At 34.7% G+C, this 22,643-nt stretch overlaps 3 protein-coding genes across 3 annotated transcripts; all 3 read right to left on the bottom strand.

Annotated features, from left to right (window-relative positions):
* Positions 1–5,292: 5,292 nt before the first annotated feature.
* LOC149384992 (SSUH2-like protein) lies at positions 5,293–6,281 on the bottom strand. The gene is made up of 4 exons (XM_089627004.1): positions 6,045–6,281; positions 5,887–5,946; positions 5,751–5,797; positions 5,293–5,646 (listed from the first exon to the last, which is right to left on the bottom strand). The coding sequence occupies exons 1-4, from the start codon at positions 6,195–6,197 to the stop codon at positions 5,559–5,561; spliced, it is 348 nt and encodes a 115-aa protein (XP_089483130.1). The 5' UTR covers positions 6,198–6,281; the 3' UTR covers positions 5,293–5,558.
* Positions 6,282–10,339: 4,058 nt separating this feature from the next.
* Positions 10,340–16,104, bottom strand: LOC149384991 (uncharacterized). Its single transcript, XM_089627449.1, has 14 exons — positions 15,825–16,104; positions 15,469–15,566; positions 14,734–14,802; positions 14,229–14,277; positions 14,023–14,151; positions 13,675–13,914; positions 13,224–13,376; positions 12,919–13,146; positions 12,647–12,762; positions 12,423–12,531; positions 11,543–12,078; positions 11,287–11,326; positions 11,028–11,080; positions 10,340–10,695 (listed from the first exon to the last, which is right to left on the bottom strand). The coding sequence occupies exons 4-7, from the start codon at positions 14,256–14,258 to the stop codon at positions 13,332–13,334; spliced, it is 444 nt and encodes a 147-aa protein (XP_089483575.1). The 5' UTR covers positions 14,259–14,277; positions 14,734–14,802; positions 15,469–15,566; positions 15,825–16,104; the 3' UTR covers positions 10,340–10,695; positions 11,028–11,080; positions 11,287–11,326; positions 11,543–12,078; positions 12,423–12,531; positions 12,647–12,762; positions 12,919–13,146; positions 13,224–13,331.
* Positions 16,105–18,755: 2,651 nt separating this feature from the next.
* On the bottom strand, positions 18,756–20,040 carry LOC149384990 (uncharacterized). The gene is made up of 3 exons (XM_089626216.1): positions 19,096–20,040; positions 18,976–19,026; positions 18,756–18,890 (listed from the first exon to the last, which is right to left on the bottom strand). The coding sequence occupies exons 1-3, from the start codon at positions 20,038–20,040 to the stop codon at positions 18,756–18,758; spliced, it is 1,131 nt and encodes a 376-aa protein (XP_089482342.1).
* Positions 20,041–22,643: the final 2,603 nt, after the last annotated feature.

Raw genomic sequence — 22,643 nt, 5'->3', positions numbered from 1 at the left:
TTTTTGAGATATGGGAAATGGAAAATTCACAGAAAAGTAACAGAAGCGCGTAAGACTCTCTTCAAACTAAAATTATATGTTTTAAATTTAATTTTTATTTTGGAGGATTTTTTTTTTTTTTTTTTTTTTTATAGAAAAGTTTAGGAATTTAGGTTCAAAATTCATAAAAATCAAAAATAAAAATAAAAAAGAAAACAAATAAAGGGCTGCGTTTTTGGGCGGACTCAATTACATGCCACCATGTCACGCTTTTGGCCTTTACTTTATGACAACTTTTTTATTTTTTATTTTTTTATTTTTTATTTTTTTTTAGAATTGTTTTTTCTTCCAACATTTTTTTTAAAGCAGCTTTTGCTGCAGTGAGGATTGAACCTACGACCTCCACACAGGAAGTGGTGTGAAATTACCACTAGACTATCCTAGGTACCACGTAATTGCGGCTTAGGTGATTATCTACGGAATTTTACCATTTGTTTTTACCAAAATTCAATAAATTTATTTTAATTCAAAAGTAAGACCCATTTTATATACTTACATTTTTAACTTCTTTTTTTCCTTCTCTTTTTCTCATTCATTTCACTTTTTTTTTCTCTCTTTTGCTACGCTTAGAAAAAAAATTTCAATCTCGGCCAAATAAAAAATGCATTCATCGACAATTCTTCGTTTGAAGATTTATTGACATCTTTGTCGATAAATCTTCAAAGATTTGGAGAATTCGTATGACCAAATTAATTCTTTTTTAAATTACTGAATTTTCACGACGTTCACTTTCATTTATTTGGCCGACAACTGCAATTTTTATTTGGCCAAGACAAACAAGAAATCACAGACGTGGCAAATGAAAGAGAGGAAGGAAGTAAAATAAATGAGAAAAAAAAAAGAACGAAAAGGAAAGATTAACAACGTAAATACTCAAAATGGGTAGTCATACTTTTATATTAAAATAGACTTATTGGATTTTGGTTCAAAATTATTAGAAAAACTGTACTTGTGGTACCCTTATCTATAGCCATCGCAATTCAGCTTGATTGTCGATTGTGGACAAATAAATTATCCCCCCTACACACAATTAAATGTGAAATTTTTGGTTTAGAGGGTTAATTTCCGACATAATTTTTTTGTTAAGAGTTAATCATTCACCTAACTAAATTTTTCGTTCTTATCTTTATATAAAAAAAAAAATTGTATTCGTTGTATTTAGTAAATTTTGATTAAATTTGTTCACATTCATGCTATTAAATTAAAAATAGAGTTAAGTGTATGGCTTATTTAAATTTCGTAATTTAAAATTTTAGTTAAAAAATAGTCAAAATAAAGATAATATGTATGCTTCATATTATAAAAAGCCCATGTCCGAGTACCAAGGTATTACTGCGCTGAAGTAACTAATGCCTACAGTACTCTCAGGAAATATTCGAACGATCTTCAACAAAAGAATCATCAGTGATTGTTAATGACTGATTTTTCTCAATCTTTTCGACCTTGGTTTTGGTTCCGTAGGAGCAAGCAAGTCAGAAAGATTGAGAAATAGAATCATGAGTATCTTTACCCAAAGCTGACACGAGACAACTCTCTCTACATAACTCAGCAAAATAGCCCCGTAACTTCGGAAGTAGGGCCCCCTTCACAAATTGGTCCTCCTCGGTGACTGAAGTCCCAGTGATAGTGGCTGTAACGATAAAAATTCTAAGGTAGCGAAATTCGGGTAAGTACCCATTTTCATTAAGCGAGACGTAAAAGGGCTGAGCAAAATAAGAGGTTTAATAAAAATATTGTTGACTAACTTTTGTATTTTATAATGAAAATAATTTAAATGAATAGATGTAGATTCACCCTAGTCAAACTACAAACAAAGGGTTTCGAGATGAAAAAAAAAAAAAAAAAAAAAAAAAAGAAGCAAGACTTGTAATAACAATACTACGTGAATATTTATAGAAGTAAAAACAGTGCATTTGTTACCCTGTATTATTAATATTTTAATACTTTGGCTACAATTGATGATACTAAATACAATAGTTTTAGCAATATTAAATCTTTTTAATGTTGTTTAATTCACTTGTATTAATTTTTTTGATGAAATAACTTGATTGAAAGTTAAAGATTCCGAATAATACAAAGACCAATTTTTATTGAATTTACATAATAAAGAAAAACATTACGAAATTATTTTAAAATAATTAATGACATATTTATAAAAATGAAACTACTAATTAAATAGGATACTGAAGTATAATAATGTTATTAAGTTCAATCTATGAAGATAATCATAATTTAATAGATTTTAAAAATAAGTATTTGTTGCAACTAGTCAATCATCTACATTTCTATAAGGATCTAATCCAAGTTTTATTTTATCAGGGAAATAGCCCTACAAGTCGAAATCAATTAAATTAATTGTTCAGTTAATTAAATTAAATGAACAATAAATTTAATTAACTAAACTATTAATTTAATTAACTTCGATCTGATGGGCTATTTTTTTAATAAAATGAAACTTGAGCTATTTTTTTTAAAAGGAGTGTGATCTATTGAGCTACTGGTCTAATTGCTCTTTTTAAAAACTAGCCATTTGTTTATTTTGCTAAAATATTATAGTCTAATTAATTAACTTGTGTGTTCGATCCTATTTCTATGGCTCGAATTTTCCCTGTAAGTGGGCTCTTGCTCATCATTATACTCTAGTTTGATTTTTTTTTTTTTTAATATTGCAGAACGACACACATTGGTGAGTTGTAAGGACTACAACTTTCAGGTGGATAAGGATTCTAAGATGTCTACTCCAGGATTACTTTTCATCAAGAATGTTGGATCATTGATAAGTATGAGTATTAAGCAATCTTGCATTGTCGGGTTGTTGATGTTGGTTTCGCCTCTTGAAAATCAAGAACTATATATTCAAAATATGGTATAGTTTTACTTATATTTGTAGATCTAAAAAATGTTAGGAATTCTTGCCCACGAAAAGATATTATTTGTAACTTCTCGTTTTAATGTTTAATAAAATAAAGTTTTGACATTTATTATCTTTTGAGTTGAAAGCGATAATATCTTAATCCAAAGATTTATCAAACATTTATCATTTCATAGTCTCCGTATTAAGTTGAGTCGCATGCTGGACATCCGAGTTCGGGCGGTGAACTAAAACATAGTCGATGACCGATATGCGCCTGGAAAGCCATATCTAAAGTCATATATGTGGAACATGAGTGAAGGTTGATCACTCAGCGGGAGCATTCTACACTTGAAGAAGGTGTACGACCTGGACAGACTTTTGTTTAGATAGATGCGTCATTTAAAGACCGTTACGATGCACTAGCCGACGTCGCTTATGATGATCACATTGACGCTTGATCTAAATCCTGACGTAATCATGGATTTCTAGATCATGTTACTGGGTTCTTTGATTCACCACGTTAAAGGCTAATGAAACGCTGACTAAATAGGTGTTTTGGGAGGTCGGGACATGGTCGTAAGAGGAAGTGATTTACAGATACGGAATCCAGTATTCCTGAAAGAAGGTAAATGTTCTCTCACCTAAGGGTTGATTCCAGAACCGATTGATTGCGCGCACTTCTGAAGTTGACTTACGTTTGTAAGAATCTTTCGCTGGGGAAGCAACTGTGCTTAGGGTATATATGTAACGAGAAAGGAATAACGGAACAAATTGACTTATCTTGATACGGGTTGAACCTGGAGGATTATGATCACGTACTGACTAAATCAGCGGACACTCGTCACGATGAGTAAATATAATTCTAGTAGTAAAGGAGAGTGCAGTCTTGGCTTACACGGTGGAGTACTGACCAAGATTAAACATATCGATACGTAAAAGAGAAATGGCTATTTCGTCTTTTGATTGAGATTGTTAAGCTTCAAATACTAGGTCCATCGGTCCCGATTCGACTTCAATAAAGGTGAATAAGATCTTTCTAATAATATTGATTTCATTAGTATTATCTCACAAAGCTATAATGGTGATTGACAACATTAATTCTGAAAAACGGGTATTTGTGAAATTAAACAACTATTTATAGTAGAATTGTTTATTTATTGTGGGATCAAGTAAATAATCAATTAATAATTTGTTTATTTATTGTTTGACTAAGTAAATAAATAATTTTGGATTTTTGGGCTGGGCCTTGCACTACAGAAAAAATCGCCACCTCTCTACCCTAAATGGGCGATTTTTGTACTAGTTGTAAACCAGTATTTTTTTCTCTTTGTTGTTCCTAAAATAAAGTAGAGATATAATAATATATATGAAAATAAGATTGTCCTATACTCTCTCCTTATAGTTGTCAACAATATCCGTTAATTGTTGACATATGTGAGTAAATAGTTCTCTGTTTGTTGACAATAGTTGTCAACAATTGATGTCAATTATTGACATCTAAAGTCAACAAATAATGAACTTCATTAAAAAAACCTTTAAACATACCCAGACCCAACCGAACCTTTAACCAACCTATAAAAATGACAAAGAACTTTTTAAACCACATAAAATTTTGAAAAGGAATAAAACAACGAACCTTGAGCTTTAATTTCGGCGAGGATCTAGCGTCGGACCTTGTTCGCGGAGCTTGGGCGAGGGTTTTAGAGTTTGGGGATTTGGAGCAAAGAAAGAGACAGAGTGAGAGAAAGTGTTTCCGAGTTAAATGCCCAGCTCACGTCATTTTTCTATTAAATGTTAATATTAAATGCTCATTAAAAGAGTTGGCATGAAATTGTAAAAAAAAAATGTGGTTGAGGGTAATAATGATTATACAATAGTCTCTCTCCAAGATTTACTAGTATATTTGACCAATTTATGTTTTTGGTGAGAAATGAGAAAAAAAAATTATGATATGATAATACTTGAGGCAATTTCTCATACTCATTTAAAGCCTACGAAAGACATTTGACAGGCTGCGATATTTATTATTCTTTTGTTTTTTTTTTTTTATAAATATCATGCCTAGCAAATGTGATATATTTTCCATATTTTTCCATACCTTGAATATATTAGTCTTGACGGCCTCAAAGCTACAACCATTTTGAAATAATCTTTAATTTGTTAGGCCTCAAAATTCATAAGATCTCTAATTTTAATTATATTTAAACCAAATTTTGTTATTATTTTTTTTCAAGTTCTAACTTTTAGGAAAAAAAAGCCATATTAATAATAATAAAAAAAATACAATGCCTAATTATCATATTTTGCCTAAGGCCTCCAAATGTATAGGGCCAACCCTGTGTGAGCCCCAACTATTTTCTCTATAATAATTTCCCTACGCCGCTGATTCAGACTATTATCATTTTTCCACTTTCAACTTTCATCTTTCATTTTTATACATTTTTGATCAATTTTACTTTAAAATACTGTCACACGTCCAAAACGCGTGTTGAATTTTCTAGTGTCTATATATTCCGATTTTGTATTGCACGTGTACATAAAAAATCAGAAAATTATTGAAATAGAGAACATAATCGTAAGAATGGACCAATTCTTTGATATATGTTCTGAGTTCGTATTATGAACATAATCCCATGGCACATGGATATTAACAATCAGAAAATTCTCATCTTTCTCCTCTTTGCTCCGGAGTTAGACCGCCTTTCCCGCAACTAGGGCAGCTCCTCAAACCAAATCCTTGGCAATCAAAACATCTAAAAATATGTGAAAAATTCAACGTCATTTAGTTTGAATTGATAGAGACTAGAGTGATAATCAAACTAAACCAAGAGGAAAGAAAAAGGAAAAGGAATCTCACTTCCAGCGCTCAAATATGTTACCATTCTTCTTATTTTTCCCTGTTCCCTGAGGAATATGATTACAAATAAGAAAAAGAAGATATCATTTTATAGCGAGTAAGGAATAAGAAAATGGAGAGTATATATGTATGTTACCTTGCACCCAGGACATTCAATCGAGCCTTTGCCCTTACATTTTTGGCATCCTTTCAGTATCTGATCGAATAATATATATGGGAGAGTATGACTTTTAATTTCATGGTTCTTACAAACGGATATTAATATTTTATTTAAAAATAGAATAATGAGCAAACCGAGTTGAGTGAGACTCCTCTTGAATTGGAAGCTGAACCCGTGGGCTGTGTCCGACGTTTTCGCGAGCTCAAAATGAGGTCATTGGATGAACGAAGAAATAAAAAGGAATGACTAGAAATGAAGGGGTTGCAGCTGATCGAGTGATTGTTCATTATGCTTCAGAAAACTCAAATCCACTTGGGACGACAATGCTTCTTTGTTGTTTTGAAGTGAGATGAGGAAACAAATATGTGGCTGACAGCTTTCTGTAATGTCTTCCACAAAAGATATGCATGTTGCTGCTATGGACCTATTTGTTCAGGCCCAAGTTGAAGAGTTGGAGCTGCCTTCGTTCCCAAATGAGGCCCAAAGTGCTATTTTCTTTGTTGTTTCTATAAGTTGTTTTGTGAGAACAATTACTAGGAACTGGCCTCAACTAGCAGTAACTTTGACACTTTGGACCAAAATAAGTAAAATCATATTTTTGAACACTTCTATTAGTAACTATAGATCTATATATCTATAACTATTATTTGTAGACTTATAAATCTACATATTATAGCAACTGTATATTTTCATGTCTATAACTACTAGTAAAAGTGTCCAAAAACATAATTTGGTTCATTTTGGTCTAAAGTATCAAAATCGCTACTACTTGTAACCATTTCCTGAACTACTACCCTTTCATAACATTTTTCCTATTTCCTACCAAAACCATAATTTGGACAAAAAATACTAATGAACCTAATGTGCAAATACGTTTTTACATTTTCTTTATTTCTCTCATTTTCCCTCTTGACTTTCACTCTTTCTTTCTTCTTCTATGTTCACTCCCAGACTACGCTTCTTTCCCAATCCTTAATTCCTCTTCTCATTCTTCTTCTCAAGCCATAAACTCTAGTTCCTCAATCTCCGGCCTCAGAAGCATCGTTAACAAGTGGTTGGTGCTCCGTCTACTGGAGATCATCTCCGGCAACTGCACCACCACGGAATCCTCACCGCTGCTCCCCAATCTCGTCGCCGTTGTCGGAGCGAAGGAGAGTTCAGAATCGTGGCGGCGGAAAAGGGTGGGACCGGTGGGCGGTGTTTCCCGCGTGGGCCCCGCTGGCCGGATTCGTAGACGGCGTCGCGGTGGCGTTCGGGGACGCGAGGGCTTTCCCGTGGACGTCAAATCGGTGGTATAAAAAGAGGAGCCGATTTTGGAGGTGGCTGATCGGGAAAGGATCGCCGCGAAAGGAGACGACGGGTTCTATTTGATTGAGAAGGTGGTTTGAGGGTCGATAGAGGGTCGGTTCTCAGGGCCTCCAGAGTTGGAGAAGCTCTCGGAGCGATGGTTCCAATGGTGAGGCCGCCCAGGGACGAGGGCGATGATGACACCATAAACGACAAGGATTGGGACTGAGTCGAGGTTTTTTAGAGTGAGTTCATACACACACCACCATCAATAGGTGATTTTGTTGTTTAGAGCTTGTATTAAAATGTTGTTGTTGTAGTATGAGGTTTTATATTTGCAAGGCTATGTGATTTATTATGTATATGCCATAATTTTTTGTGTATCATTGGAACAACTGTATTGTTTTAAATTGTATTGTATTTGTAGGGAATAAGATAAATATAATATTTCCATTTCAATCCAGTACAAAAATGATACAAGAGAAATTGTAGGAGTAGAAATTAAAACTGGATTTTTTTTCTTCATATGTTACAGCCTAAGGTGTGGATGGCTCCAAGATAGATTCTCCAACTCTTTTCATTAGTTGAAGATTAGAGCTAGATTTTCCGACTTTGTTTCATAAAAAAAAAAAAAAATTGAGTTCATTCTCTAATGGCGTTTTAATTCTAGCTAATTCGAGTTTGAATTTGGTTGAGTGCAAGCGAAAACATGAGAAACTTGCCAATTACATCAAAGTCGATTTAAGTCTAAAAACTAGGTTAAAGTATAGTTAATGATTAGTTGATTACTAGAGAAAAGTGTCAATTGTTGATAATTATGTCAACAAATCATGTCGATTGTTGACATATTTGTGTCAATTGTTGACATCTATGAATTATGTCAATTGTTGACATTTGTGTCAACCAATTTTTCAGTGTTGTCATTTGTTGACATATATTTGTCAATTGTTAACATATATATGTCAATAAATCGTCAAACAAACTCATATATTTTTTTAAAAAAATAATAATAAATAATTAAATTTCTCGACAGAAACGAGACGTAAAGGAAAAAATATTAGGGAAAAAGTAAAAGAAAAAAAAAGAGGAAGTAAGCATCAAAGGACTTGTATATTAGATCAAAAGAAGAAAAAAAAAACCAAATCCACAAGTATTAGTTTAATAATGATGTACATGTGTATATATGCAAGTATTAGTGATATGACAAATTATCTTTCTTGCATGAATACAAGGTTTGAAATGCCGGGAGAACCGGTCGAAATCTGTTCGAAATTCGGGTTTTGGGCTCTTTCCGGCAAAGGTTCTAACAAAACCGCTAAGTTCCGGGGAAATCGGGGTTTTCCGGTCGGGAACCAGTTTTATTTCCGATTATCGCGAATATTGAACAAATACTGTCGTTTACACATCTATTTTCTCCAACAAGTTACCGTGAGAAATCACAAATAAGCTTCAAAAAAATTTAGAGCTTCGTCAACGGTGGTATGATGAAGTTTGAAGAGTTTTGTTGTAGAAGATGAAGAGAAAGAGGAGAGAGAGGGGCGATGACGAAAAAAATGTTGTAATATTGAATTCTTACTCTACTCTAGAACGCGTCCTTTTTGCAAAGAGGAATAATGATTGTACCATTTCTTTGTATGTAAACCTCCTAGTTCTACACATGTCACTAACTCATTAATTACTTATTTAAATGATTTTTTTTTATCCGAATCTAGCATAAAGCTCATATAAGTTGTACTCTACCATAAATATTTATTATACTACAATTACTTTATTTCTTTTTATTCTTTATATTTTTATTCTTTATTTATTTTTCTTAGTGGTATTAACCTTTCAACACTATTAAACATAAATGATAATCCTTTATTATTGTAAATTCAACACTATTAATAATTCTTAAATTCTGTCATCTAATTAATTAACAATTTGATAATTTTTCATCAAACATATATACAACCACATGTGTTATCATTAAATTTTATAAGATGATAATATTGATAATAGTTATGTAAATATTTTTAATTTACATTAATATTGATAATAATTATATATGTATATATATTTGTAATGGTAAGTTCACCGGTACAGTTTATCCTTACCCTCACTAAATACCCCGCGATAAACCAAGGGTATCTCCCGGTAACCCAGTAAAATCTGAGTCTCGGTACGACATCGGTAACGGTATTCGAATCCTTGTGAGTAACTACTTACACGCCACCTGTCTTTCTTGTGTAACATCAACTCATTAAAATCTTTAACGTAGGCCTACACATATATAGCTATGAAGTAGTGATAACGAGTTGTCGCGGGTTAATCGAAAGAAAAAAAATCATATTATTTAAAAATGTTTCAAAGTTTAAATAAAATAATAATGAGTTTAATGATATATAATGTACATAAATAAAATTAATTATATTTATTATTGAGTTGATACATATAGACATAAAATATGGTGATATATTCTTATACTTCGTTCATACACTATAATCCAATCAACCTATAATGGCATCGTTTGACATAGTTTTGTTTTTTAACTGTTTTTATTTTTAAACTGACAGGTGTTTGGTAAACTGTTTATAAAACAGTTGTTACTAGTAACAAAAGCTGATTTAGCGTTTGGTAAAACAAATATATTATAGTAAAAAGACTAAAATAAACATGTTCTAAAAAAAAAAACTCTCTCATGTCTCCTATATGAGGATATTACAGTAATTTGTACAATTAACTTAAAACACTTTTTTCAAAAGCTAGGAATCATAGTTTTTTCAACTCCTGTACAAAATCTAAAATTGTTTTTGAAGTTTTTTTGTAAAAACAGTTTTGTCAAACACTAGATAAAACAGTTTAGTTTATTCTAAAAATAAAAATAGGGATTTTTAATCTCAACCAAACGCAGCCAATATTAAAACAATAATAACTCATAACTTGTATTTTCATCGTAATAATAATAAATACTATTTGTGTCATATCAAAAATGTTAATAATGTTTCATGAAAATATTAATAATAATTTTTTTTATTATTTGACGTGATATGTAGAGAGAAATAAAATTTTGATCAATATATATATATATATATATATATATATATATATATATATATATACTAGGATGTAGAACGTGCTTCGCACGTGGTGACTACAGATATTAATTGATAACTTTATTTTAAAATAGTGGTATGACCTCTTAATACATCTTGTTAAAGAGTTTTACCAATATTCGTCAAAGTAAAATTCAATTGAAAAATAATATGAAATTGTAATATCCATGATCGTGGGAGTAAAATATTCCATAATAGAACTATAAAAGAAAAAAAAAATCAAATTAAGTAAGAGTAATAGATTTTGATTCTTCGTCTCTAGAATTTTCGATCTTGATAAACCTCCTTTTCCGCAAAGCCATACACAATGAGCTCGACGGTCCAATATGGTGCAGGAGCTAATTGTTTCTTAGCGCAATCTAAAAGCATCATTGTAATGTAGAAGAAGCATTAGTACCATGATCTTCGAAATATTTATGAACTTTCGGTTATTTTGCACCATTGCTTTACATAAGAAGAGGAAATGATTACTATTCAAACAGACTTATTTTACTATTACAGCATCTTTATATAGAATATATCAAGATGTACATTTGTTATTAAAATAACCTAGTTTCGAGTAGTATGCTTTAGATTGGAATGATGTACATTTGTTATTAAAATAACCTAGTTTCTAGTAATATGCTTCTGGGGCAAGCAACAAAGGACATCCGAGAAACTGTGAATTCAATTGATAAAAAAAAATGTGAATTCAAAATAAAATTGAGAGAGAGAGAGAGAGAGAGAGAGATAGACTTGATGTCAGTTGGTATCGAGCACAGTCGCACCAGAGCCCAGCAAAGGCAGCGCTGCATAAGGAATAAGATAAAATACATGAGGTTGAGTAAAAGAAATTGTGTAATTAAAGTAAACTTTATTTTGAAAGAAAAAAGCTAACTTCAAACTGTAAAATATGCAAGTGAGCGCATCTTAACAAAAACAAAATAAGATTTAATCCCAATGAACCTGATTTTTTATTATGGAATTTTAGTCTTTGTACAAGAAAGTAACACACCTATAAACTCAACCATGACAATATTTGCCAATGTAAGATTCTGCAAAATAAGAAATACCGTTGTGGTTTACCAATAAAATTTTAGGAAAAAAATCAGACCTTTAGCTCAACGATCAACAGATTCAATTCAGCCCAAACTTTTTATGAGTCAATGAAAAAATATGACCTTCAAAGCAGTCGACAATGAGTCAATGGTAAAATGTAATCGGACAAACCAAAACATTAGCTTCGAAAAGAAAGAAAAAAAGCTACCTACTTCAATGATATGTGGCTCTGCTTTGTTTAGAATATGTGTGAAAGCCTTCTCACCAGTCTCCAATTTCTTCTCGCCCACCTTTATACAATGATTTCACTCGCACAATAATCTTGTCGCGAAATCGGCTTGGAAGTTTGAATCTTGACAGCGTTTTTCCGTAAGTTCCGTTCTGATGCACTTTTTTTGGCTCCAACCAAATGATGTTACATGATGTTACTGATACATAAGAGTAAATGGACCCTTAAAGAGAAGAGAAAATGTAAGCTTAATGTGAGATTATTCGTAAGCTAATCAACTATATCAGCGAGAATACAAAAACACTCACAAGGACAGAGATGTCATTCTCTATCAGCGCGAGTGATCACCATTCCGCAAGAGAAACAATTTCAAAAATCTCAATTACCAAGTCCAATTAAAAAATAAGTCTTAATAGAAGAAACCCAAGTAAAAGCACAATGGTCATAGCAGTAAACCCAGTTCTTAGCTCTCAAACCTAACGTTTTACTATCCCAGTCCTTCAATCCCTAGATCAAGCACTTCAAATTCAAGAATCACAATTCAAATTGATTCTACACTTAGTAAGTTTATCAGCTTTATATAGTTATGGATCTTCAAAACCAAAATCAATCAATTCAACAAAAGAAACACTGAAGTAAAACCCCAACCCATACTTGATTCCAAAAACGTCAATTGACGAGTCCAGTTTTAAAAAAATCACTGTATACAGAATATACCCAATTAATAATAAAAATCAGAGTAACCGTAATAATAAATCCAGTTCTTAAGTTCTCAAACCTAGCATTTTATCATTCCCGTCCTTCGATTCCCAGACCAAGCACGTCAAATTTAATAATAACAATTCAAAATCGATTCCACAAACCTTATCGTTAATCATGAGAATCATCGACACCACGTGCTGGAACGTTCTCCAAGTACTGGTTGACCTCAAGAACCATAACACTATGCAAAGGCACGGGCTTCCTTTGTCCCTTTACGAACAAATAAACCAGCATTAGAGTCTAATAAAATTTAAATGGTAAGGGAGAGTCATAGCATGTATATAACTTATCAGACAAATTGAAAAATAATAAATGAATAATTTACCTTTAATAAGAATCAGATGTTGCTTTACTGGAACATGATTTCAGGGATGTGGGTAATCTTATGCCAATCTTGCCCTTTATCTTTCTCACACCGTTGCTTCAACAAAAGAGTGACATCTGTGGATTGATGAAACAGAGAGAGAAGCGGGTTCAACAACCACATGATCATCACCAAAGATAAAGAGTGATTAACAGAATTAAAGACTGGAAAAATATATTTTACATTAAGATCAAATCATTAAATTGTTGAGAAATTTGATTGCTTTTCCCCACCTATGAATAGCATTACAAGACCGTTCTTGCTCCAGATGATACAATGATATTGCTGCTCTGAATGGCTTGGGAATATACAGAGTGAACTCCTTGGCTACAAATTACGGCCTAAAATCTGTCTGAAGAGAGATCGAATCGGGGATGATTGAAGATGAGCCAGATAGTACGAAGAAAAAAAAACGCTTTGTTTTGCAACAATGGTGGGAAAGCATACCCATTCTTGCGAAACTGTTTGTTCACAAAGAAAAAAACATCAGCACTTTCGTTATGAATAAAGAACAAAGCGAAACATTTAGTTAACCCACCTCTAGAAGAACAAAATCGCAGCAAGAAGAGATGGCGTATTTTTTCTTTCTTTTTTTATTCAACAATGGTCTCTGGAAAGAAGCGATTCCAGAAAAAAAGACGACGTTTCAACCAAGAAAAAAACGCTTCAGAGGTGGTAACTCCTCGTTCGCCTGTAGATTATTCAAAGCAGTTAAGCCAAGATAAAAAAAATAAAAAATAAAAATAAAAATAAAAACAAAAAACGCCCAACGTGGTTACTGAGCGTGCAAAATACAAAACAAAAAAGAAAAAAATAAAGCTTACGTGTTGTATTATAATTGGATAAAAACCTTATGAATAGTGATTTCGGATTCTGACTTATAATATTTAAAAAAAAAAAAAATCAGAATACAAGCTGCTGCATGAAAAAAATTTGCAAGGGAATGTACAGGGAAAGCCCCTTCAATAGAACAATCTAGCATATCCAACCCGAGACATCAAATGATTATGACCAGCAGAATTCGATGAAGGAGCAACCTCAAGTGGTAACTCAACTTGATTTAGCGGAGCCATTATCCCTGTTTTAACTTCAGATACCATCGGTGATTGAGATGCCCCAACATCTTTATTAGAAAAATCAGGATTCCCTTCAACCTCTCTCTTGCAATCCTTAAGAAGAGAAGTTGGCGCTATCTCTTTCATGTCCACCCCAAGGTTCTTGAACAAAACCTGAGACAAATCAATTGGGTTGAGTAAAAAGAGACGGATAAAATTATGAGCACCAATATTATGTAGGTGGGGAATGACATGCGAAAATTCCAACAACAAAAACTGTACCTCAATGTCAAACTTCAGGTTCATTTTCAGGTTAGGCATAGAATATATCTCAGCAAGCAATCCGAGAATGCCCATCGTCCAAGGATTGGGTGGTTGATATGCTAGACTGCTTTGGCATGGTTCTAGAATCTGCAATTTATAGAGCGTAAATCCCAACACCTAAATTCAGAACCAAAGTTTGCATTCTAGATCATATATAATTATACCTTTGAAGTAAATGGTATGACTGCAATCATTTAGTCCCTTGACATAAGCCTGCAAAAAGAAAGTCAAGGTACAAAGATTTAAACCACGGTGTAGGGGATTGTTATATCATTATACTACTGCATGATCACATAAGAGACAACTGTACAAATTTTCTCCTTATATAATGGGAAAAGAAACACACCACAATAATCAAAGATTTGGGATCAATTTCACGAGCAAGCAAGACTTGATTCCTTCCGATTGATCAATTTCATGTAAGATGATGAAATTCGATGATGGAAAAAAGGTAAGAAATCTGTTCAAAATCTTGTAATATAATTTTTCTTTGTTGATCGAATCTTGTAATATAAAGTTATTCACATAAAAATTAGGGTATTCTCATTCTTTGACATATTGAAGAGATTCTATTGATAAAAAGGCCACTCTTGGCACTGAACTGACAAAAGACCCGTGTTAATTACTTAGTTCAGAACCCATTAAAAAAAAAATTAGAACCAAACTCACCACTTCTGAATACAAGGATTTTAGCGAGCGAATTACGGCTTCAGCGGTGCCAAGAAAGTCCTTCAAAACCTACAAGAACAACATCCACTTTCTCAATGGTTTGAGGCCCTTGAATACACAAACACAAACTAATTCACTTTTTGCAGTGTTCAAAATTTTGACCACCCACAAACCTTTGAATTCTCTGTGATTTAATCACTGATAACTTGTCACAATGACAACGGACACATTAGAAACAGAGCAGTCCTAAGTTAAAACTGATGTTCTTTTATATTTCAGAATTACTGCTAGGAAATTAAAAAATTCAGTCAGTAACCTAACATCCCAACATAGGAATATGTATAAACATCAAAACTAAGACCACTAAAAAGTCATACATGTTAGCATTTAAAATCACCAACAGCTTCTGATTCCTACCTAAATCATCAACACAAAACAAAACATAAACACCTCTTATTTTGGCACTGAACTGACAAAAAGCCCAAGGTAATTTCTGCCAGCCAAGAATGCAAAGCCAATCCTACACATCTTCCATTGTTACAGGCATACAGCTCTATTTACTTAGTTCCAAACCCAGTATAAAGCTTATTTATTTTAAAAAAAAACAACAGCAATTAAACACGAATGAACAAGAATGAAAGCCCCAAATTAAAAGAAAATTCGAGCAAAACCTATATAAAATTAATAACCTATTTCTAAGTTTATATTATGGTTGGATATGAAGCTTTACAGTACCTGATCAAGCGGTCCAGATTTAGCCTTCTTGTTCGGAGTGACCACATGAATGCCTTTACGCAACCAATCTTGGTAATAGCCAGCCACAACAGTGTCGGCTGTGCAGTCAACAAAAACAGTGTTAGGAATGAAATGATTCCCCTGCACATGTCGGGTAAATTTCTCTCCATATCTGCAACTTTAAATTTCAACTTAAATTCGAGCAAAACCCATATGAGATCTGAAAACCCGAATTTATAAACCACTTCGAAAGCCCCAATTTAAAAGTAAATTCGAGGAAAACCTATATAAAATCTGAAAACCCGAGCAAAAACCATATCAAATCTGAAAACCCCAAGTTATAAAGCACTTCTTACTAATCAGCGCGAGCCAATAATGGCGAGTGTTTCACTGGCGGCGAAGAGCAACGAAGAAGAAAGAGATATAGAAGAAAGAGACGACGAGAGAAAATGGTGAAGCCAATGAAACCGTACAAACCCCAAACGAAAGGTGACAAAGTAAAAATAAAATAAAACGGTTTGTATTCAAAGGGAGGTGTGAACAGTCATTTCGGAATTGGCTTACATGTCGTAATATAATTGGTAGATCGCTTGTGAACAGTGTTTTCGGATTTGCGCTTATTATATTTTAATAGATATATATATATATATATACTCCTTTTGATTTAAATATACAATTTTGATTGATGATTCTGTTATATTGATTAGTTTTAGTTATCTCTAAATGGGGCAAAATTATGGTGTCATTTTGTGTGAATGAAATTAGTAGATTTGTCTGATAGAATAAAAATGTGGTTTACTGACCTTTTTGTAACCGGAGTGAACTTAGTTGCTGTCTTAGTCTAAATATGTTAATAATGGTGATCAAGCAAGAAAATTTTTGTTGATATATTCCACGATTTAGAGCAAACATACACACGCAGGTGAAAAAAAAGCAAATAAAACACACAAAAAAAAAAAAAAAGAAAAGAAAAAAAAAGAAAGGTAAGTGGGAGAGAGTTTTAAAATGGGAAATTGCCACAACTACTACAAAATCACTAACTTTTTCCAATTTCCCACCAAAATCATAATTTGGCCAAAAATGCCACTAACTCAAATGTACAACTACCCTTTTACCCCCCACTTAAATTTTTCTTACAACCCACACCAACTCTCCATATCCCGCTCATATCTCATTAATACATGAGACTTAATACATTTAATCCCTGACTCTCTCTCTCTCTCTCTCTCTCTCTCTCTCTCTCTCTCTAAAACCCTCGGCGTCTCTACCCCCACGGTCACGCAGAGCCAAACGCCTACGAGACCCAAACGCCCACGAGACCCAAACGCCCACGAGACCAGCCCGCGCCTACGAGACCCAAACGCCCACGAGTTCCTAGTCCAAGACCAGCTTGCCCACAAGGTTTGTCTCGCATTCCCTTTCTTCATTTCCCATAAATTTCGTGGTTCAAAAAGTTCAAGTTCTATGTCATTTTGATAGTTTAAAGAGATTCAAATGTTCTGTTTAGTCTCTTTCTCGCACCAGCTCTCTAAAACCCGAGGACCCAAACGCCGACGAGATCCAAACAAACTCAAAACTCCAGATTTAGTCCAAGATCAGGTCGCGCACAAGGTTTGTTTCGCTTTTTAGGATATTGTTTGGGTATGTTGAATCTTCAGAGTACATCAGTTGTTTAGGATATTGTTTGGGATATTGTTTGGATGAACTTTGTGGTTAAGATTTTAGGATATTGTTTGGGTATGTTAAGAATCTACAGAGTTCATCAGTTGTTGACATTAGATGTCAACAATGGACGTCCATTGTTGACATCTAATGTCAACAACTGATGAGAGAAATTGACATCTAAACTCTACAGAGTTCACCAGTTGTTGACATTAGATGTCAACAATGGACGTCCATTGTTGACATCTAATGTCAACAACTGATGAACTCTGTAGAGTTTAGATGTCAATTTTTCTCATCAGTTGTTGACATTAGATGTCAACAATTGACGTCCATTGTTGACATCTAATGTCAACAACTGATGAACTCTGTAGAGTTTAGATGCCAATTTCTCTCATCAGTTGTTGACATTAGATGTCAACAATTGACGTCAGCTGTTGACATCTGAAATCAACAAATAATGAACGTTGTTGATACTAATATGCAGAAATGTCAGAAAAACACTCCATTGAATCTCTGGTGACAACCTATGACGACTTCGAGCCCCGAAAGAGAAAATGTTCTAAAAATGAGGTACATTTTGATGCCAAGCAAAGCTGATTTTCGGTTATTATTTTTTATGATTGTAGACATTCATACCTATAATTGTAGACAATTACTAAAATTGTAGTCAATTGATGTTAATAAGGCAAGCGGATCGGAACTCGGTGATGCACAACTCACAGAGTTTCAAATGAGCCAAGCTGAGTACATATGGTACTTGGATACTTTTTGTAGTGAGACTGAATCGGGTCCGATCATGTGTCTCGAAAGGGTTATGAAAGAAATCATCGGAGACGACTGGGGGACTCAGTTGAAGGAAAAATGAGATTTTATGGAAGTCGTGCCCAAGGGGACACGACTGTTTATGCTGAAAACTCATAGAGAGGAACTTCTCTATTATAGGAGGATGAAGATCAACAAGAAATGACTCTGACGATGAATTCCCACATCATTGGTCTAAACTTCGTAATATTTAATAAATCTGTGTATGGGTTTTTGTATGACTTGAATGCTTGAAACTGCTTAATATGTCTATTTACACTATGTCCCTTTTATATATGTGTAATGTTGTGAATTGCATGCCTAAGTGAAGAACTAAATTTAAATTCATCCACTAGATGTCAACAGTTGACATCAATTGTTGACATCTAATGTCAACAATTGACATCAATTGTTTAGTTCCCTCACAACTAATGGAGAACAATAAGAAATCACAAACAATTGTTGACATCGGATGTCAACAATAGACGTCAACTGTTGACATCTAGATGTCAACAGTTCACGTCTATTGTTGACTTTAGATGTCTAAAATCTGCATACAAGTCGGAGATTACAAATAAATTTCTCAATAAACTAAGAAATCAACAAGAGTCACTACTGAAATGGTGGAAATCACAAAGAAGTCTGAAATTATTGCGTGGACAAAGGAGTAGCACTATTGCATGTTTGACGATTGTGGCCAATTTGTCCGCAACGCGTACACTTGCGCCTAATAATGTCCTCACCTTGAGAGGGTATTCTTCTCTTTTTGGGCCTATCGGCGGCACGTGCTTTGTGTTGAGGCGGAAGAACTTTGATATTCTCTACCTCGGGGGGAATATTCCAACTCGAAATGTCGTCATGAGGATGATGTACACCTGCGTAGGTTGCCCGCAAATACTCCGTAGAGTAGAACTCGGAAATGTAGTTCTCAACTTGACGGTTACGTACTCGACATGCTGCGATTGCGTGTGGACAAATAAAATTATGAGCCTGCCATCGCCGACATGAGCATGTCCTCTCTTCTAAATTAACATCATATACAATCCCCTCTCTGTCTACGACCTCAAACTCGTCGACTGAAGATGGCCTCACCTAGTAGAAAACATAACTTCATCAAAATCATGTACAAAACATGAAACATACAACAATTGTAGACTTTACCTCCATTCGAACAGCGTATGCAATGTACTTGTCTGCTTTGGCTTGGTATAATTTTGTCAGGAGCGTGTTTGTTTTTGCCGCAGCGTCTCGACGTTCATAAAACCATTTCATACTTCTCTCTCTCAGCCAATCCATCAACTTCGAAACTGGAAATTGTCCGACTTTTACATTTAATGCATTCAATGCTTCCGCGTTGTTGTTCGTCATGATACCGTACCTCTTTCTCATGAACATGCATCGTGCCCACCTTTGATACCCGACATCATTAGCTAAGTATCGTCGTATTTCGGGATTTTCAGCGTCCAACATGACCATGAAACTTTCAAATTCCCGATGAGTGTATGCCTTCGAGGCACCGTAAAATTTCCACTTCACCTCCTTCGTAATCCCCTTGAAAGTAGTCTTCAAATTACCGTGAAGATGGTACATGCAAAAACCATGATCACAGTTCGGAAATACAGTCTTGATGCCGTTGATTATGCCAGCGTGCCTATCAGATACAAATACTTGCTCTTCCCGTTCCCCAATTGCATCTTTCATATTGGCGAAGAAGTAAATCCAAGTTTCGTTAGACTCTGAAGGACCAATACAGTAGGCTAGTGGAAAAATTTGTTTGTTTCCGTCCATCCCACACGCCGTATACAACGTTCCTTTGTAATAGTTCTTCAAATGAGTACCATCGACGATAATCACGGGTCTTACATACTTCCACCCCGTTCTCCATGGGCCGAGTGACATGAAAAAATTAATAAATACGCCGCCCTCACCAGTGACGAGGTCAAATAAAGAACCTAGATTCTTAGTCTCGATCATGTACCTTAGCTTAGGTAAGAATGCGTACGACTCCATGAAATTGCCGTAGAGGGACTTTAGAGCCTGCTCTCTGGAACGCCAAGCTTTTTTGTAAGACATAGACACCCCGTAATCCATTTGCATGTAGTTCATTATCTCTTTCGGTTTGCACATACCCACACTTGGATCAATACACTTATGCTTCACAACCTCTCCTATTAAAGTACTCGTTGCTTGCGGGTGACGTCATTGTCTTACATTCAGGGCACAACTGTGGTCGTTGTCGAACCTAAAACATGAAAATTACAACAAACTTAGTTTCAACATTAATGTCAATTGTTGACATCAGATGTCAACAATTGACACCAGATGTCAACAATTGACACCAGATGTCAACAATTGACACCAGATGTCAACAATTGACACCAGATGTCAACAATTGACACCAGATGTCAACAAATGACAGTAGATGTCAAAAAACAGAGATCTAATTACAGTATTTCAATTTCATACATAATTCAACAAAGAGAGTTTACCTTCTAATTTGGAAAATGGGCGTGTTAGCCTTTCTCACGGCCCGGACAGCCCAATTACAATGCTCTCCCAGACAAACAACATGCAATGTGTTTTTGTCCGAGTTCTTTGTCTTATACGTGAAGTTTTTGTTTATAGCGAACAACATCAAGTGTTTCTGTAAAGTCTTTTTATCCTTGTACAATGCATGTCGCTCAATAAATACGGGGGAATGACCATCTAAAATAATAGTATCATCCATGTTTGCGTCTTTCCTAGTAGATGAACTTGGGACGCTCTGTGAATTCGGCGTAGACGGTGATGAAGGACGGGAGTTTTGTGAGGGTGTAGGAGGGGAATTGCATGGTGGAGGAGGGGATCGTGGTGGAGGAGGGGAGTTGCGTGGTGGATGAGGGGAGTTGCGTGGTGGATGAGGGGAGTTGCGTGGTGGAGGAGGAGAGTTTCGTGGTGGAGGAGGGGATCGGGAATTTATAGGTGGAGGCGAGTTTCGTGGTGGAGAGCATTGTCTATTTTGTTGTTGTTGTCGTTGTGTCTCATAGTCTGACAACCTTAAGTCATCCAATCCGAACGTACCACGAATTACCGAATCAGGAGTTGGAACCGAACCACACCCCTCCTCGGGTATGGATGGCATGTCGGAAACTCTTCTAGGCGGGTTTCCAACGCAACCACTATCACGGCTGTTGCGAGTGGATCCAACCCCTGGAGAATCGAGCCCGGATGAAATTTCATTTATTTCAAATATCAATTGTAATTTCTCCGTGTCATCTTCTCTCATCTTCCTCAAATATAAATAACCTTCTAACGTAGCATCGTTGGTTATCTCAACAGGTTTCATGGCACCAGCCATCGCGTATGCAACACCAATGGTATGAGTGGATGGTGATTTTCCCAAATTCGCGTAAATGATTTGCATCAAACTAGCGAAGTTAACTTCATACGGCACCATGATTCCGAAAGATCCATTATCATGATAACAACCAGGTTCAACCCAAGTTCCACTGTGCTTGAATAATAAATAAATAGCCGCCATCACTGCGTACAAAAAGCATAGGCAGAGTTATTAATTATTTGTTGACTTCAGATGTCAACAGTTGACGTCCACTGTTGACATCTGAAGTCAACAATTGATGAACTCTGTTTTCATACTAACTGGTGAACATACCCAGACCAAACAGAACATTTGAATCTCTTTAAACTATCAAAATGACATAGAACTTGAACTTTTTGAACCACGAAATTTATGGGAAATGAAGAAATGCGAGACAAACCTTGTGGGCAAGCTGGTCTTGGACTACGAACTCGTGGGCGTTTGGGTCTCGTAGGCGCGGGCTGGTCTTGGACTACGAACTCGTGGACGTTTGGGTCTCGTGGGCGTTTGGGTCTCGTAAGCGTTTGGGTCTCATAGGCGTTTGGCTCTGCGTGACCGTGGGGGTAGAGACGCCGAGGGTTTTAGAGACCGACGGAGAGAGAGAGAGAGAGAGAGAGAGAGAGAGATAGAGAGAGAGAGAGAGAGAGAGAGTCAAGTAATGTATTAAGTCTCATGTATTAATGAGATATGAGCGGGATATGAGGGAGAGTTGGTGTAGTTGTAAGAAAAATTTAAGTGGTGGGTAAAAGGGTAGTTGCACATTTGAGTTAGTGGCATTTTTGTCCAAATTATGATTTTGGTGGGAAATTGGAAAAAGTTATGGATTTAGTAGTAGATGTGACAATTTCCCTTTTAAAATATGTAAATTGTGGGACCCATCAATTCAGACAAATTTTTGCAAAAGTAGTAACAAATAATTGCAATTAATAGCTAATGTAAAGTAACCAATATATATATATATATATATATATATATATATATATATATATATATATATATATATAAAAATAAAATAATAATAAAAAATAAATAAAATAAAGGCAGGGAACTATCAGCTACTCATCTACAATGCTACACGTATTTTACTTTCATGTAGTGGATCACTTTGATACTTCTGTAGTGGACATTCACGTAATTTCTTTCATAAAACATATTACCCAAAAAAACGTGACATAATAAAAAGTTAACAAAGAGTAGCTATTGGTTGGAGGAAAAAGTATTGCGGCAACCAAAGTTCGAAATGCCGTTTTCGGCGCCGTTTCGAACCTCCTATCATTTTACACGTCTTTTTCATAAAAAATCGACGTGTCGATGAAAAACCGAACGAAAATAATGTTGCAAAATTATATAC

Source organism: Urtica dioica, chromosome 9, assembly GCF_054948205.1.
Source record: "Urtica dioica subsp. dioica isolate 48M chromosome 9, U.dioica_male_clone48M_v1_H2, whole genome shotgun sequence".
Classification (NCBI taxonomy): Eukaryota; Viridiplantae; Streptophyta; class Magnoliopsida; order Rosales; family Urticaceae; genus Urtica; species Urtica dioica.
This window is presented reverse-complemented; position numbering and strand designations above follow the sequence as displayed.

Bases quoted from the DNA above. Each gene is read 5' to 3' on its own strand.
- LOC149384992 (XM_089627004.1), bottom strand. From the start codon at position 6,197: ATGAACAATCACTCGATCAGCTGCAACCCCTTCATTTCTAGTCATTCC. The intron at 5,798-5,886 runs GTAACATACATA...CATATTCCTCAG, and splicing joins TTGAATGTCCTGGGTGCAAG to GGAACAGGGAAAAATAAGAA. The intron at 5,647-5,750 runs GTGAGATTCCTT...ACATATTTTTAG, and splicing joins AACATATTTGAGCGCTGGAA to ATGTTTTGATTGCCAAGGAT.
- LOC149384991 (XM_089627449.1), bottom strand. From the start codon at position 14,258: ATGATTGCAGTCATACCATTTACTTCAAAG. The intron at 14,152-14,228 runs GTATAATTATAT...TATAAATTGCAG, and splicing joins TCATACCATTTACTTCAAAG to ATTCTAGAACCATGCCAAAG. The intron at 13,915-14,022 runs GTACAGTTTTTG...GATTTGTCTCAG, and splicing joins ACCTGAAGTTTGACATTGAG to GTTTTGTTCAAGAACCTTGG.
- LOC149384990 (XM_089626216.1), bottom strand. From the start codon at position 20,040: ATGAACTACATGCAAATGGATTACGGGGTGTCTATGTCTTACAAAAAA. The intron at 19,027-19,095 runs GTAAAGTCTACA...GTTTTCTACTAG, and splicing joins CATACGCTGTTCGAATGGAG to GTGAGGCCATCTTCAGTCGA. The intron at 18,891-18,975 runs GTATATGATGTT...ACGCAATCGCAG, and splicing joins TCGTAGACAGAGAGGGGATT to CATGTCGAGTACGTAACCGT.